Consider the following 16,717-nt stretch of genomic DNA (forward strand, 5'->3'; position numbering starts at 1 on the left):
ATGCAAGAATTCTAGAATTTATTGTTTTGTAATGGACCACACAATGATTTTCCAAACTTGTTGGGTGTGGAAGTGGTAGTCTGTGGCATTTGAACTTTTGACCACAAATCTTAAAATTTCTAGGTGTATGCTCACACAGTGAATCTAAGAAGCGTTGGCTGTCTCTTTAGAAAAAGAATTTTAAAAATATTATACATTTGATTAATTATGATTTTCTGATTTGTGGTGCACTTGCAATGTGAGCATGTGCTCATACTATAAAACAAAATCTCTTTAATAAAATCCATGTGGGGAACAAGTTTTTCTAAGTTTGAAAGATAATTATTTGCAAGTAGTGAGATTGAATGTTCTGAAGTACAGGCACTATACACCTATACATGAAAATGCCTTTAACTGAACTCAAAATTTCTGAGCAGGTTATTGCCTGATGAACAAAAAATTACACTTTCACTTTAAAAAAATTACATTTTAAGGATAAATTTAACAATCCACAACAGGTGAATTGCATTATGAACTATATTGTACACTGTACTAGTTAGAACTCGTAATGCAGAAAAAAAGCTTGTACATATACTTGCAAAGCCAAAAAATATCACCATGTCTAGTACAGTGGGCCCCCTGTATTCGTGTTCTCCAGATTCGCAGATTCACGGATTCATTGATTTCTCCCTGTGCCTTATCTACCCATTATTTGTGGGAAATTCGCCTATTTGTGGGTTTTTTCCGACATTAAATAAACCCAAATTAGCGTATTTTGATGTTATTTTCATGACTAAATACATTTTTATGTTACAAAAAGGATTTACTAATTTTAAAATATTAATATTGATCAATACTGTATTAGTAAGTTTAATCAAATTAAATGATATCACATAATAACAATAATAATTCTCTCTCTCTCTCTCTCTCTCTCTCTCTCTCTCTCTCTCTCAAGGTCCCCATCTTCTCTCGTCTCTCTCTCTCTCTCTCTCTCTCTCTCTCTCTCTCTCTCTCTCTTTTTTTCTTACAGAGATGTATGTTTTCTGTGTGATAAATAAATAATTTACCAATTTTCAAATAATATAAATGTAAAGAGCAATCAATTCATTAAAGAAAATACTGCAGTGAATTAGTAAGATTTTAGTTTATAAATTATAGAATTATGTAAGAATGAAGCAAATTCCAGTCTTCACGCATCTTTCTTTCAAACTCTAGGTACCAAACTGAGGACCGACAGCTGTCAAATATATCAAGTAATGTGATAGGAGGGGAGGGAGTGTGTCTCTCTCTCTCTCTCTCTCTCTCTCTCTCTCTCTCTCTCTCTCTCTCTCTCTACTGAGATGAGAGATTTTTATGGTACATGTATGTATAATATGTTTATTAATATTTTCATATAATAATAATAACTTTAATTACAAAAATCATATGTGATAACATTTTAAAGAAATACTACTTCAATAACCTTTCCATTTCACTCTTTCAAATATGGATAACTCTCTCTCTTTTACTGAGATGTGAGAATTTCTATGGTACATGTGTATATGTTTATTAATATTTTCACATAATAATAATAATATTAATAATATAACTAATTTCAAAATTCAAATAATAATAATATTGATAATATAACTAATTTCAAAATTCATATGTGATAGTATTTTAAAGAAATACAATAATCTATCCATTTCACTCTTTTACATAAGGATAACTCTCTCTCTCTCTCTCTCTCTCTCTCTCTCTCTCTCTCTCTCTCTCTCTCTCTCTCTCTATCTATTTTCCACATGAGTAGCATGTTTCAAAGTGGTAACTCTTGCCCTCTGTTTGGCATGGAAGGAAGTTTATGTATGGAGTATATCTTTAAGGGTATTACTACATTTTATTGTAAAATATTAATATACAGTACTAGTTGTCAAATAATATTAAGTTTAATGAGATTAAACAATAACTCTCTCTCTCTCTCTCTCTCTCTCTCTCTCTCTCTCTCTCTCTCTCTCTCTCTCTCTCTCTCTCTCTCTCTCGTATGTTTACGTATTTGTTTTGTAATATAAATAAATGATTTACCTTATAACTAATTTTCAATATTGATAAGATTAATAAAAAAAATAGTGATTCCCAGTCTTTTTATCCACTTTGAGGAAGGAGGGCAGGGGAGTAAATGACAGTTTGATATACGTATTGGCGGAGGGGAAGGAGTCGGAGTCTAGGAGTTATTCTCTCTCTATCTCTCTCTGTTGTTGGCTGTAGGTATACATTTTTAATGGTAAAAGGTTTAAGATGACTTTGAAATGATATTAATAATATAACATCAAAGATTAATACATTAATAGGTTAGTAATTTTAGGTATATGTATTTGAAGTAGGATGTTGTTTAAGGTAACATTTGGTATCGGAACTTTCAAGATAGGCAGTTATAAGCATTTTAAGTGGTGGTTCTAACTATTCACGGGGGTATCTGGTACACATCCCCCGTGAATACAGGGGGAACACTGTATACATTTTTGGAGGGAACTTAACACATCTGGCAAGTAACAAAATTATGAAGTTGAGGTGTCAGTGTACAGTATAAACAACTTAATCACAAGATAACCAGGCAGTAGTGTAATACTTCATGTTCCACAAGCTCACAAACAATATAGTAAATACATTTTTGTGATACAGTCATTCAGTCATCAGAATTCATTTGTACTTATGAGAATGGTTTTATGTACTATAGCATAAAGATTCTTTAAAGATGTATTTTCTGTTTTTGCAAAGGACAGGAATTGATATTGTTATGATGTTATGGCTTATATATAATGATAATACTTTTTTTCAGATTGGAGAATACAAATTTAAGGAGAAATTTCTTACAAGAATGGTAGAAATACTGGACAGAGAAGACACAGAAGGTATTGTAATATTATACATAAAATTAAGTAGTATAGTGGTCATAAGATAAAGGTAATTGCAGTGAGGAACAGTTTTCGTTTTTAAATATGCTTGTTCATGTTTTATCTTTATTCCAAGTAAGGGAAAATATAACTTTGAGACCATCTTTAAATTGATAGGTTTTGTAAAACTTGCCTCGTAGGTAGATACATACCACCATCATCGTTAAAATGTTTTTGAAATTAATCAACCTCTCTATTATATAGCTTTTATTCCCCCACCAGTGGGAATTCGACAGTTGCAAAAAAGGGAAAAATGAGAACACTTGGTATTCTATGAAGTTCTATTTTCTAGCTGTTTATTTCTTTAATTTACTTTATTTCACAGAGTTAAAGTTCAAGCAAGCAGAATAAATCTTGGCTGGTATGCAATCCAGCAAAATAAGTGAAATAAGGATCTTACAACAAAGTTTACAGTTAACCAATAAAGTAGAATAAAACTTGGCAGTATGCATTCTAGCAAAATACTAGTAAGTGCAACAAGTATCTTACAACGAAGTTTACAGTTAACCAAAAAGCAGAATAAAACTTGTCTGGTATACAATCCAGCAAAATTGCAACAAGTATCTTACAATGAAGTTACAGTAACTGGCTTTCAGAATGCAATAGATTGTGTTACACAATGGTAATGCAATGTGGAGCCCGTGGCTCATGTGACTCTTAGTTTCAGAAGTTGGGCTTGTTTGTAGCAAGGCTGAGTTAACAATCTTCAAGGGAATTACTCACAGGAGTGGTAGGTGTTTAAACATGAGGGACAGGATAACACATCGCTGGAAACAGATTTCCCAGATAAGAATTCGTACATAAAAGATTCTCTCACTTGCATGAGTTATCACAATGTAGGGATGTTTTACACAATATCACTAAGCAAAGAATTAATTCATAAAATACTTTAATTCACGTGGGGAATACACATGCCAGTTTGTAACGAGATTTTATTGTGGGAGATAAAATCTTGAAAAAGAGACGGCAGATTTAGTGAGAGAAACTGGCACTTAATTGCTAATTTCAGACTTACTGGGCAATCCAGTGTTGCATTGTGCACTACTGCAAATGAACTTAATCCAGTATGCCTCCCATTAACAACTTAGGGGCGACTTGGAGCCCAGGTAACTTGTGACCTTATAGCATGTGTGGCTGTGCCAGAACAAAGCATGTGTGGCTGTGCTTCACTCCTGAGGATGCTTTGTATGAGCGAATTGCTGCTGTTTTTCACACGGGTTATCAGACTGGACATTGTTCGCCTTACAATGATTTTTAAATTGTCCAGATGGTTTTCTATGAACATCTGTGTGGCGGAGTGGTAGCAAGGATTGTTTGTGAGGATTCTCAAAATGTCATTGTGCACAACTGTGATACGTCTCATGGTCTCTCAAGTGTAGTTTGTCCAGAGGGAACACCCATAGATACTGTAGCAGTATGAGCGGAAGAGCAGCAGTTTCATGTCTCGGTGACAGAAGGCAACCTCCTTGCAATCATGTTACCAGTTGCACATAGTTTAAGACGCCTCTGTTCAGTGTCTGCCGTATCTTTTTGGTCGTTGGTGATAATGTGACCCAAATACGGAAATTCTTACACAAATTCCAGCTGATGGTTTCCGAGGAAAATTTGTGGTTCTGCAATATGCTTAAGCGATCTCGGTTACAGCGACATGCACTGGGTCTTGGTTTCGTTGTATAGTATATCAAATTCCTCTGCATATTGGTGGCAAGTGTCTATGAGTCATCGGAGACCTTGCACTGATGGGGAATCAGAACCATATCGTTGGTGTAACAGAGGTTTATAGTTGTTCCACAGTGCATCGATTGGGAGTGAGTTCAGTTTGACATTCAAGGCATCTGTATGTATTAAACAAGTATGGAGAGAGAATGCCCCCTTGCCGATGCCTGTTTAGGGAGCCAAGGTGTACGATAATATGTTACCCCATTTGACAGAATTGCTGTGTGGAGAACCAGCAATATAAAATGCCAATTAGATATAGGGGTGTCCCTCCTTTATGCAGCTTCAGGAAGAGCTTCAGGTAGTTTACTCTGTCAAATGCTTTTCTCACATCCACAAAACAAAGGAAAACCGGAGAGGCTGATGATAGGTAGTATTTCAGCAATTCTTTCAGTATGTAGATGCAGGTGTCTGTTGATTGGTTTGCTTTAAATCCTAACTGGTTGTCTCTGGTGTGTAGAAGGAGAGAAGTCTCGCTAGAAGAACCAACTTAAGTATTTTCGATGCGATTGTTGTGATTTCGATCGGCTGGTAGGTGCCAGGAGTCAGCTGCATCCTTTAGCTTGTTTTTGATTAATGGTATATAGTGAACTAAGAGTAAGGAGTCTGGAAGAAATTGGTGAATTATGCACACATCGAATAGGGCAGCTAGCAAAATGTAAATTATCGGATGGCAGAATTTGAAGGCCTCTGCGGGAAGTCTATTACAGCCGCGCGATTTATTATTAGGTAGGCTGTTTATGGCATCGCTGGTGTTACCTGGCGTAATAAGGTCGGCAAAATGAAACTGAATGTTGTTAATAAGGAGGTTATTTACATCCCTTCGGGAATCTTTATCATTTATGCAATTCAGGATATTGTTAAAGTGATTGCCCCCACATACTTGTGATAGCATTGTCTGTGACTGCTTCCCTTACTATCTGTGATAGCTTTTTAGTTTTGGGACTTAAAGACTGGATGTCTATCGAAAGACAAAGATAATCACCAAATTCTAAGTTTCTAGACATTGCATTGGCTCTTAGTTATTTTTCATTTAATCTGCAGTGCTTAAAAGCAAGTTTGAACTGCGCACTCGCCTGTCTCATTAGTAATTCAGGGTGTCCTTCCCTCGGGCTACCATTTTGCCTTCACAGTAAAACCATTTCTCATGAGTATGTATACAGATCTTTAACCAAGTCTTTCCATCCAGGTATATTACAAGAATTACCTTGATAAAATTTATAGGCAGCCCGACCCAAAGCAAGCATAGTGGAGATTATGTTCAAATAGAATTTATTCAGATCCCTCCTGTGGTGGTCATTTCTACAATTTGTGTTAGTACAAAGTAAGGCATCTGCCGGTTGAATTATTGACCACAACCTGGTTTCTGTGGTCGCCCTGAAGTATCTGGTTTTTTGTTGGTTTTTAAAATCCCAGTTAACTGCTGGCAGGCAGTCAGTTAGGGGGTTCACGGTAGGGAGAGATGGGTTACTGAATGACACCTGTAATGGGATGTGATCATAGCCCGTTCCAAGATCATAGTGAATATTGCAGGTCATAATAGAATCATGAAGTTGTGGAGATGTGGTGCAATGGTCCAGCCAGGAAGTTGTAATTGCATCCTCTCTATTATGTACATATGAATAGGAGGGAGGGAGGAAGGAGCATTACATCGCTAATTTGGAGAGTATGGTCATGACAGAAGCGAGTAAGTTCATTATAAAATTGTTTTGTGGGGTGAGAATTAAGGCCCCCAATTATATAAATATGATCAGCAGGAGAATCGTGATTAATACTGTGTAACTCCCCTAGGATCATGCAGTAATGATCAAAATTATTCTTATTTTCCCAGGGCTTATAAACATTAATTTTTATGATTTTAGAGTTCCTACTGTCACTTGAAGCCCCAGCAATCTGTCATTCCTGTAGGTCATCACCTTTCATATTGTCTAACAATTTGTGCCACAGGAAAGAAAGGCTCCCTTTCGGGCGACCGGCTACTATTTGATCTGTTACTTGCATCGATGAAGTCGAGAAAGTTCTGAAGTCTTCATGTATTGAATTGCAGATGACAAGGTTATGTGGCCAGAGGAGCGTTTCTTGCAATGCAATGATGCCTTTGAAGTTTTCACAGAAAATGTTTAGGAGAGGAATGTTCCGCTTGAGGCCAAAAATATTCCAAAAGATTATGTTCAATGTATCCATGGCTACTCACGAAGGTGAGAGATGAATGTGCTGATCATTTGGGTGGATGGGAGATTATCCAGGGGGGAGTTGGCAGTCGCTCGCCGTAGGCGGTTGGCTGGCGCTTGCGGTGGTAGTGACCTTGGTTGGGGTGTCAGTAAGTTCCCCTAGTGGGTTGTTGGTCCCAGATTAGGTTATATCTTGAAACTAATATATTAGGACCGAAATTCACACCATTAAGAACATCGAGGTGTTGAAATAGGCAGGTAATCCTGTAGGCCACTTTATTTTTATATTTGCATGGGAGTTCGTGAGAGATGAGTGAGTCAGAGCCAGTGAGAAACTTGACTCTCTCCACTATGGCGTCTAGTGTCACCGATGAGCGCAGATTGTGAATTAATGCGTGACATCTCTTATCAGGTTTTGGGCGAGGTGAAACTCGAATGTTGGGCTCCGGTCCGGCAGCCAAACAAGAGGTTCTTCTCATTTTTCTGCTTGTTTGTATCTGCCAGCTGCCAGACACCTCATGATCACTCTCATCTGCATCCACAATGGGGGTTTGGGGGGGAGAGATATGGTGGGGAGAATCACTAGAGCTGATAATCATTACCGGAGATTTATCTTCCATTGGAGGCGCTGGGGAGGGAGAAAAAGTTGGGAAACCAACAGTACCTTCAGAACAATCTATAGGTGATGGGGCACTCCCGTGTTGCTGGGAGGCGAGGAAAAACTGGACGCCGCATTCAAAGGAGTCTGGTGGCTATCTGTGCGATTGTCTTGCAATTCCTGCACTCTTTTGTTCGCATCCCAGATCCATGCGAGATTATTTGTTTCCACAGTTTTAAGACTGTCTAGGGATTCCTGTAGTTCTTTGATCATGTCTCAGAATCTTGAAAATTTATAATTTGTCTCCTCGATTTTTTCCAAGTTTTTTCAAAATATTTCTGAGAGGGATTTTGCTGTTTGGAAGGCCTTTTCTGCTGTGTGGTACACCGTATGTAGGCTTAGGTCAGCAGGCCCCTTTGTAGGCAGATTGTAAGGGTCATCGGCGTAGATTTCCACCGAGTAGGTCATTAGCCACTTAGTGATATATGATATTTTCTTGTGATATATGATATTTTCTTGTGAGAGGAGAGGTTTTTTGCAGATCGCTCCTTGAGAATGCTCTCTGGTATCAGATCTTTGCATTTCATATATGCAACGTTAATTTCCTCATCGGAGAAGACATCACTGACAGATGTATAGCGGACTCGACGTCGGAACGGTTCAATTGGTATTGTACAAAATAAAGACAGTTGTTCGCGAGTACAGAACTTGTGTGAGGGGCACAGGCACCAGTAGGTGACAGGTTCACTTGCGCAACGGTTGGAGGTTGGTCTAATGACATTTTTGCGGTAAAGGAAGGGCCAAGCACTAACACATACACTGCATTCTTTTACCTATTTCACAGGACCAATAGGCCTCGATTTGAAAGATTTCTAAGGCACTGATTGGAGAAGAAAAAAATTAATATATCTGCAATTGCATAACACTCTCCAGCTTACATGCCGGGTATTACGTGGAGACACTATTAGCACATTGCTTACTATAAGAGGTATAGTCACCAAGGGCAAAAGACCCTTCTTTTCTGTAAAGAAACGCGAGAGAGACCTCCAACACGTCTGCCCCTGATATGCACATGAAATACCACATTTTCATGAGGCTGGAGTACAACACAGCTGTACTTAGGGCTGTACTAGTCGCTATTCTTGAAGCTGTACTAACAGCTGTGATTAAAGTTGTATTAACAGAGCAGTGTACTCCATTCCCCGAAGTCAATTACCTTTCCTGTGTCCTTGGCAAGGAATCTGGATGAAGGTTTTCAGATGCATGCTCTTTTATGGGGAGCTGAAAAATTTCCAAGGAGAAAAGTTTTATTTTATAATCTTTTAGTTAAGAAAAGTCTTTCATTACAGGAAAATAATAATTAGCATTATTATTATTTTTGTATACTTACATAGTGAAGCCATTAACTGAAACTCAGCAATTTATAGGGCCATAATGGCACTTATGGCGCTGTTAACTGGAACTCAGCCTGTTATGGCATAATAAATCATCGATTGTATGGCGCTAGATAAGCCCTATAAAACTGGATCACCAATAACCCGGTACTCCCTGTAGTACTCGGTCTTTCTCCCTGTACGAAGCAGCGAGGGACCCTCTTATGGGCAGACCAGAACGACACCAGAATAATTACCAGGTTTGTCCAAGGAAGGATCAATGTTTTAGCAGACAAACTAAGCCATTGGGGACAAGTCCTCTCGATGGAATGGACCTCGGATTCACTGGTTTTCTTAGATCTGTGGAAGCTTTGGGAAAACCAATGATGGACCATTTTGCCACGTCTCGGAACCATCTTCTGCCTCTGTATTGTTTGCCAGTACCAGATCCCCAAGCCTGATCAGTAGATGTTTTCCTCCTGGACTAGTTGAACAAAGATCTGTATGCCTTTCCCCCATTCAATTTGATAAGAATGTGTCTCTAATTCTGATAGCACCATTCTGGCCGTCAAAGGAAGGGTTCCCTGATGTCATCGACCAACTAGTGGATTTCATTAGGCTGCTTTCTCAAAAGAAGTAGCTGCCCAGACAATCTCACTTCTAAAGATTCCACCAAGGACTGTCTTCTCTGGCCTTGACAGGCATCAAACTGTCAAGAAACCCCTTAGAAAGAAAGGATTTTCTAAAGTGGCTGGAGAGGCAGTCGCTAGATGCAGAAGGCAATCCTCTAATGGCATTTATCAAAACAAGTGGAGAATCTTCAGAGATTGGTGCAGGATCACTCTCCTCTTCTCATACCTCTGTGTCCCAAATAACGGACTTTTATTGTATTTAAGGTCAGCGAGGAGACTTTCAACATCTACCATTAAGGGTTATGGAGCTATGTTGGGTTCAGTCTTTCGCCATAGAAGATTGGACTAGTCATCCAATCCAGACATTTCAGACCTTATTAAGTCTGGATACCTCCAAGAGTAAAGATTTGCCTGCTATTTCTTGGAATCTCAACATACATAGTGTTGAGGTAGTTGTCAGGTCCCCACTTTGAGCCTTTGCATTCCATCTCTTTAAGAGACTTTACTAGAAAAACACTTTTTCTGATAAATTTGGCAACAGCAAAGAGGATCAGTGAAGTACATGCCTTGGATAAAAGGAAAGGCTTTTTGAGAAGAAATGCTACCTGCTCATATTCACTTGGTTTTTTAGCCAAGAAAGACTCCCCCTCTAACCCATGGCCTCATTCTTTCTCTTAAAGAGCATGACAGAAGTTCTTGGATTTGATGATGTGGAAAGATTGTTGTGCCAAGTGAGAGCTTTAAATGATTACTTACATGGTACTAAGGACATTCGCAGTGACTCTTGTAGTCTTTGGTGCTCTGTCAAGAATCAGTCTAGACCTTTGTCCGAAAATGCACTGGCCTTTTTCTTAAGAGACACAATCCACGAGGTGCACTCATCAGTTCAAGAAGACATGTTCCCCTTATATAAAGTGAAAGCTCATGAGATTAGAGCAGTACCTACTTCTCAGGTTTTAAGAGAAACCTGTCCTTATCATCAATTTTAAATTCTACACTCTGGAAATGTAAATCTGTGTTTGCATCTCATTATCTTGAAGATATTGAAAAATTGTATAATGATTACAGCACCTTAGGTCCTTTTTCTTGCGGCAGATGTGGTGTTGTGAAAGGAAGTGTAGGGAGCAACCCTCCCTAAATCCATTTTTTCTCCTTGATATAAGGTAATATTGTTATTAGAAAGCCTGGAATTATGAAGTACCTGAGTACCCTCCAGTCCTTAGATACAGTGGTGGTGGTGGTTTTTATTCAGACATGTTTTGGATATAGGTAAAAAGTTTTTCTCTGGTGAATGATTGGTATTGAATCCTGGGCAGTGGCAACTTAGCTATCCTTTGTTGGCCATCGGAAATATCCTTCGCCACAAAGGTCCCACGAAAGTACAGTAGGCACCTGCTGGTTATACCGCCACACTTCTACATGATAAGATGAGTGACAACCAGAGGCAGTACCATCCTGCATCAACTCTTATCAGATAAGGACCCAACAGACATTGTTTTATAATGTTGGCAAATCTTTTTCTGTCATCTTTCTAGTTAGTGTTAATACTTTGAGGTAGAAACATTCATGCATCCCACCATCCCTCAGTTTGGGAATCGGCTATATAATTACGTACTGGGTAAGTTCCATAATTAAAAAAAGGATTTTGACTTAGGAAAAATCTACGTATTTCTGGGCGATTGGTTCGTGTCGTTACGTGAAATAATCCTTAAGTTCATTATTTCTAAGGTAAATGAGCTAACAAATACCAGAGAACAATAAATTCAAGATCTGTCAGTATAACTGACTCGCTCACCCAAAATAAAAGAAGGGTGTCGGTTTGGTATCTGGGGTGAGTGAGACCACTACCACGAACTTCTTGCCATTTAAAATTCCCCTACTTCAAAATCCCCCATCTGAGAGAGCCGACCCACAGGCCAAGGCGGCAACTACTACTACTACGCCCCACGCCACGCCGACCGCCGCGCCTCTGGTGGCCATCCTGAAGTTAGAAGGCAATCTTGGGCGACAGGGCTTGGGCTAGGGGGGGATTTCACTGGGCGACACGAACCCATCGCCCAGAAATAGATTTTTCCTACGTCAAAATCCTTTTTCTGGGCTCAGTTTGTGTCGCTGTGTGAAATAGTACCAGAGAAATAGCACAAGATTGAAATAAGAAAGGGATCTCATTGAAATAAGAAAGGGATCTCAATGAAACTAGAAAATAAAAACACTAATATAATTGGAGAATAAGATATATACATTAAGGAAAATGAAAATGAAGTGGACTTAACTATAACATAAAATTAAACTTACAATATTAATAATATTGAACTTATTCTCTAATTGTGAATTAGAATATACAAATACAATTACTCACAACAAAGTAAATCTTACAAGATACATATCTAAAGTAAGTGTGGTACCCTAGCATTAAAATAAGGGATCCACACTAAAGAATGTTTACAATTACAAACTGGTGTGGATGCCCCTAGCAAAAAAATAAGGGACACACCACCAAGCCATAATGATAAGCAGCTAAGGCTAAAAAGGCTATATTATAGAGCATAACGGCAGGTTAGGTGAAATGCTAGTTGAGGCAGGTAGAAAGGAGATCTGAATCTTCAACTACGACTAATGTGCAATGTCAGGGGAAACTATGTTCCCTGCTGCCACTGCTGGAAACTTTAGAGATTCTAAGGACTTTAAATAGTGACGCTTAAAAACTGTCGGCGATTTCCATCCAGTATATTTTTTCAAATCATCAAAATTCATGTGTTGAAAATAATTAATGGAGGTGGCTACAGCCCTGACATCATGGGCTTTAGGGAATGACTCAGGGTTTGCTTGTTAAATAAAGTAGAGGATCTGTTGTCTAATACCCTTAACTGAGAGAGTGGCACCTTTCTTTCTCATAAAGAGGGGACCCGAAGAGGAAGAAGATGTCTAGACAGAAAGGCTCGCAAGGTCATCACTGGACAAAGAGAAGGGTCTTGTGGGAGAGGGATGACTTTCCAGGGTTCCCATCTCGATAGAGTCCTTCCTCATTTTTAGCTAAAGAAGCTTGCGGATCGGGGAAAGTAAAACTTCTCCTGAGGGGAGGAATTCTATATGCCCCGGATCTCTGGATAAAGCCGACAGTTCTGAGATCCTGGCTCCTGAGGCCAGACTTAGCAAAAATAGCGTTTTTCTTAAAAGCATTATGAAAGTACATGTGGAGTTGTCAGTGTCCAAAGCCAGTTTGAGGACATCATTTAGGAACCATGATACTGAAGTAGGCCTTACTGAAGGTCTATGTCTAGCACAAGCCTTGGGAATAGACGTAAAGTAAGAGTCTGTTAAGTCTATTTTAAAACCTAGCTGAAAGATTTTCTTTAAGGCTGATTTATTAGTAGTAATCGTGCTAGCTGAGTTGATTGTCATGGTTGTGGTGTTTGTTTCCTTCAGGAAAGATGCTAACTTTTTGACCGCAGCATCATACTGCCTTAAGGTTGATTCCCTTTTGTCTGATTCTAGGAAAAGGATATTCTGGGGATCTATGCCTGCATCTTTTCTAGCCGCAAACTTCATGAAGTCCATAAAGTTAGGGCTTTGAGAATTCCTGAGGAAGCGAACACAGTCCTCATTTGTACTGACTGAGATAGTCTGGGATTGGGGATCCGTTGAGGGCGAAGACCCAATTCCAGAAGCAGGGGATACCAGTTGCTCTTCGGCCAGTCCGGGGCTACTAGGGCCACTTGCCCCTTGAAAGTCCTGAGTTTGTTCAGGACTTTCAAGAGAAGATTCACTGAAGGAAAGATGTAAATCTTCTTCCATTGGTTCCAGTCTAAGGACAGTGCGTCTGTGGCATATGCCAGAGGGTCCAGGTTGGGGGCCACATAGCAAGGGAGCTTGTGGTTCGCTTGGGAGGCGAAAAGATCTACTTGGAGACCTGAGACACTCCGGCGTATCCACTGGAACGATCTGTTGTCTAGGGACCATTCTGATTCTAGAGGAACTGACCGGGACAGAGCGTCTGCTATCACATTCCTTACCCCCGCCAGGTGGGTGGAGGATAGATGCCATTTTTACTTGTCCGCTAGAGAAAAAATGGCTACCTTGACATGGTTCACATGCCTTGATTTGGATCCTCCCCTGTTGATGCAGTGTACTACTACTGCGCTGTCCAATACTAGTTTTACGTGCATATCCCTTGGTGGGAGAAGTCTCTTCAGAGTCAGAAATACTGCCATAGCTTCCAATACATTTATGTGGAGCTGGCGGACCTGTGGAGACCAAGTACCTTGAACTTTTCTGAACTGGGAGTACCCTCCCCAGCCGCTTAGTGAAGTGTCTGTGTGGATGGTCAACGCCGGAGGAGGGTATTGAAGAGGAACTGACTTGGACAGGCCTTTCGTCTGTGCCCATGGACGCAGACGATTGCGAAGGATTTGCGGGATTACTGACAACTTGTCCCGAGATTTGACATTTGCTCTTGAGCGCCAAATCCGGTTTGTCTTTCAGTTTTGCTTTCAGTAAGACATCCGTCACTGAAGCAAACTGGAGGGAACCTAGGATTCTTTCCTGGTTTCTCCTTGATGCATGTTTGTACTTTAGGAATTGCTTCACTGACTTGGCTATTTCCTTCCTTTTGGTCACCGGAATTGACAGATTGTGGGAGGATAGGTCCCATTGAATGCCTAGCCATTGGAACTGAGACTCTGGAGTGAGCCTGGACTTTGTCCTGTTTATCTGGAACCGTAGGTATTCCAGGAACTGAATCACCTTTTTTGTGGCTTTGAGGCATTCCTTGGCAGTTGACGCCCAGATCAGCCAATCGTCGAGGTACGCTACTACCATTATCCCTTGTGACCTTAGTTGTTGGACAACTACTTCCGCCAATTTCGTGAATACCCTGGGGGCTACATTCAGTCCGAAGGGCATCACCTTGAAAGAGAATGCCTGGTCTCCTAGCTTGAAGCCTAGGCAAGGCGAAAGTGTCTCGCAATTGGGATATGATAGTATGCGTCTGTAAGATCGATAGAGGTGGTGACGGCCCCACGGGGAAGTAAGGTCCGTACCTGCGAGATGGTCAGCATTTTGAACTTGTCACAGCGAATGAACAAGTTTAGCTGGGACAAGTCTAAGATTATTCTTCTTTTTAGTGAGCCTTTCTTTGGCACGCTGAACAAGCGACCTTGAAACTTTAAATGCTTGACTCTCGAAATTACTCCTTTCTGAAGGAGTTCCTCTGCATAATCTGTCAATTCCTCCGATGGAAGTTGAAGGAATGGCCTGGATGGAGGGGGACCTTTGATCCAACTCCAACCCAGACCCTTTGACACAATACTCTGTGCCCATTTGCTGAACCCCCACCTGTGCCGGAAGAGGAACAGCCTCCCTCCTACCTTGGAGATCTCACTGCTGTTGTGCGGGGTGAGCTCCTCGCCTGCCACGGAAGTGCTTCCCTCTATTGATGGTCCTTCCTGCGCCTCTTTGGCAAAAGTTGCCTCTGGCCCTGCTTCCCCTAGCAAACCGGTTGAAGGTTTGGAAAGTCTGGCCTTCAAACACGGGGTTGAACGCCGGGGAAACCGCGTAAGAGGTAGAGGGCTGAGGTTGAGGAGAAAGCAAAAGGATCGGCTGGTTTTGTCCTTTCGCTGTAGCGGGCTGCCCTGTCTGGGTGACCGGGACCGCTTGGACGAAGTGCTGCTGCTTCTTCTGGTACGGTTGGAACCGCTTAGTCTTCTTCAGTTTCTTCCCTGAAGAAGAACTCTCCTGCTTTCCTCTTGGCTGAGAGGCCCCAACGATCTCTGAGACTATGGTTAAGTCTCGTCGCTTTGTTCTGGACCTCTTTAACTGCCGACCCCGGGAAGAGGTCCGCCCCCCAGATGTTAGATGAAAGCAACTTATTTGGCTCATGCCGAATAGTTGCTTGCTGGAGGACGTGTTTCCGGCAATTAATCCTTGCCATGACAAACTCATACAAGTCTGCTTGGACTGTATGAGTTTGTGACTTTGCCAAAAGCTTGAAGAGCGGTTCTGATCCGTAAGTCAGGGTGGCCACTTTGGTCATGACCATGGTGTTCAGGGTCCTTCCCAGCCTAGACCTTGCCTCAAACTCCGCCTGGATGAGGTTGTCTGGAAGCCTTGGTAATTTTTCACCGAACTGGTCCATGGCGCAGTCCGGCTTAAATTTACCTACGGTGAAAGTGGCCGGAAGGTTCTCCCAAAGATCACCAAACGAAGGGAGAAGAGGAGACGTGGGGTCTGCTTCCCTGAGTTGTGGCAAAGGTTCACCCTTCATACCTGCCTGTATAGTGGCTTCCGCTATCTTCGTCAGGAAGGGGAGTGGTGCCTCCTCCTCTGTGGTGAAGATCGTAAAGGGACTTTTAAATGCTTGGAGCCTGGTATTGATACAATCCCAGTCCTCCAAGCAGTGAAGCCACTCTCTTTGAGCATGGTCCCGGCTATACAGGACCGTCTCCTTTGGGATCTTGTCCTCCCTATTCAGCGCCGTCTCCGTCAGCCTGGCATACCCCATGAAAGGAGGCTGTAAGTCTGCAGGGTGGAAATCAGCCCATCCTTGAAGGGAGCATAAGCTGCTATCCTCCAAGGATTGCTCATGAAGAAAGCAGGAAGAGTTTCGTATGCCGGGAGTTGGGCAAGGCCGGCACCTACTACCGAAGAATCAGCCTGTGGGACTTGATTTAAGCCTGTTAGAAGGTTCTCTTGGGTGGACATCCTATGAGATAGTTGGGCAAACATCTGTTCCACCTTTGTGCTAAGAGAACCTACCAAGTCCCCTACCTGCTGCATCATACCTGCGGATAATGCAGCAGGATCAAAAGCACTAGCCGCCATTACCCCTGCCGATGGCCACCACCGAAGGGGTTCTGGCGGTAGCGGGAGAAGTCACAGACCCGGCGGGAGTACGGGACCTTTCCCTGGAGATTTTGCTCCTAGACCCTCTTGGGAGTGAAGCAGAGGAAGAAGAGGCCTTCACTTTCTCTGCTCCGGGGTGAGAAGCCGGAGACTTACGAGATGAAGAAGACAATGACGTCTTTTTAGTTGACGTCTTCTTCAGGGTCTTCTGCTCTCTGTGTCCCTTTAATTTCGGGATCACAGAAGCAGCGGAGGCACTATGCGGGATCTCAGAACCCATAAAGCCCTGGAAAGAAGAAGAAGAAGGAACAGGAGACGAAGATCCAGAAGCACCCAAAGGGAGCCCTTGGGTGCCCAACGAACATACCTCAACTAGCAAATCATCTACTCCTACCGTCATTGGCTCTATGTTGATATCCAACGTTGCCACTTCCGCCACGATGTCCTGGCCAGAACCTTCTGTAAAGGCTTGCTCCAC

The 16,717-nt window shown here is 41.5% G+C and overlaps 1 protein-coding gene across 1 annotated transcript in view; it reads left to right on the plus strand.

The window, feature by feature from the left end:
- Positions 1 to 16,717, plus strand: part of LOC135223630 (son of sevenless homolog 2-like) — a 547,573-nt gene that overhangs the window by 170,285 nt on the left and 360,571 nt on the right. The window contains 1 exon segment of the mRNA XM_064262244.1: positions 2,795 to 2,867. Within this exon segment, the coding sequence (XP_064118314.1) occupies positions 2,795 to 2,867 (73 nt within the window).

The sequence above is a fragment of the Macrobrachium nipponense genome, chromosome 10 (genome assembly GCF_015104395.2).
Source record: "Macrobrachium nipponense isolate FS-2020 chromosome 10, ASM1510439v2, whole genome shotgun sequence".
NCBI classification, from domain to species: Eukaryota; Metazoa; Arthropoda; class Malacostraca; order Decapoda; family Palaemonidae; genus Macrobrachium; species Macrobrachium nipponense.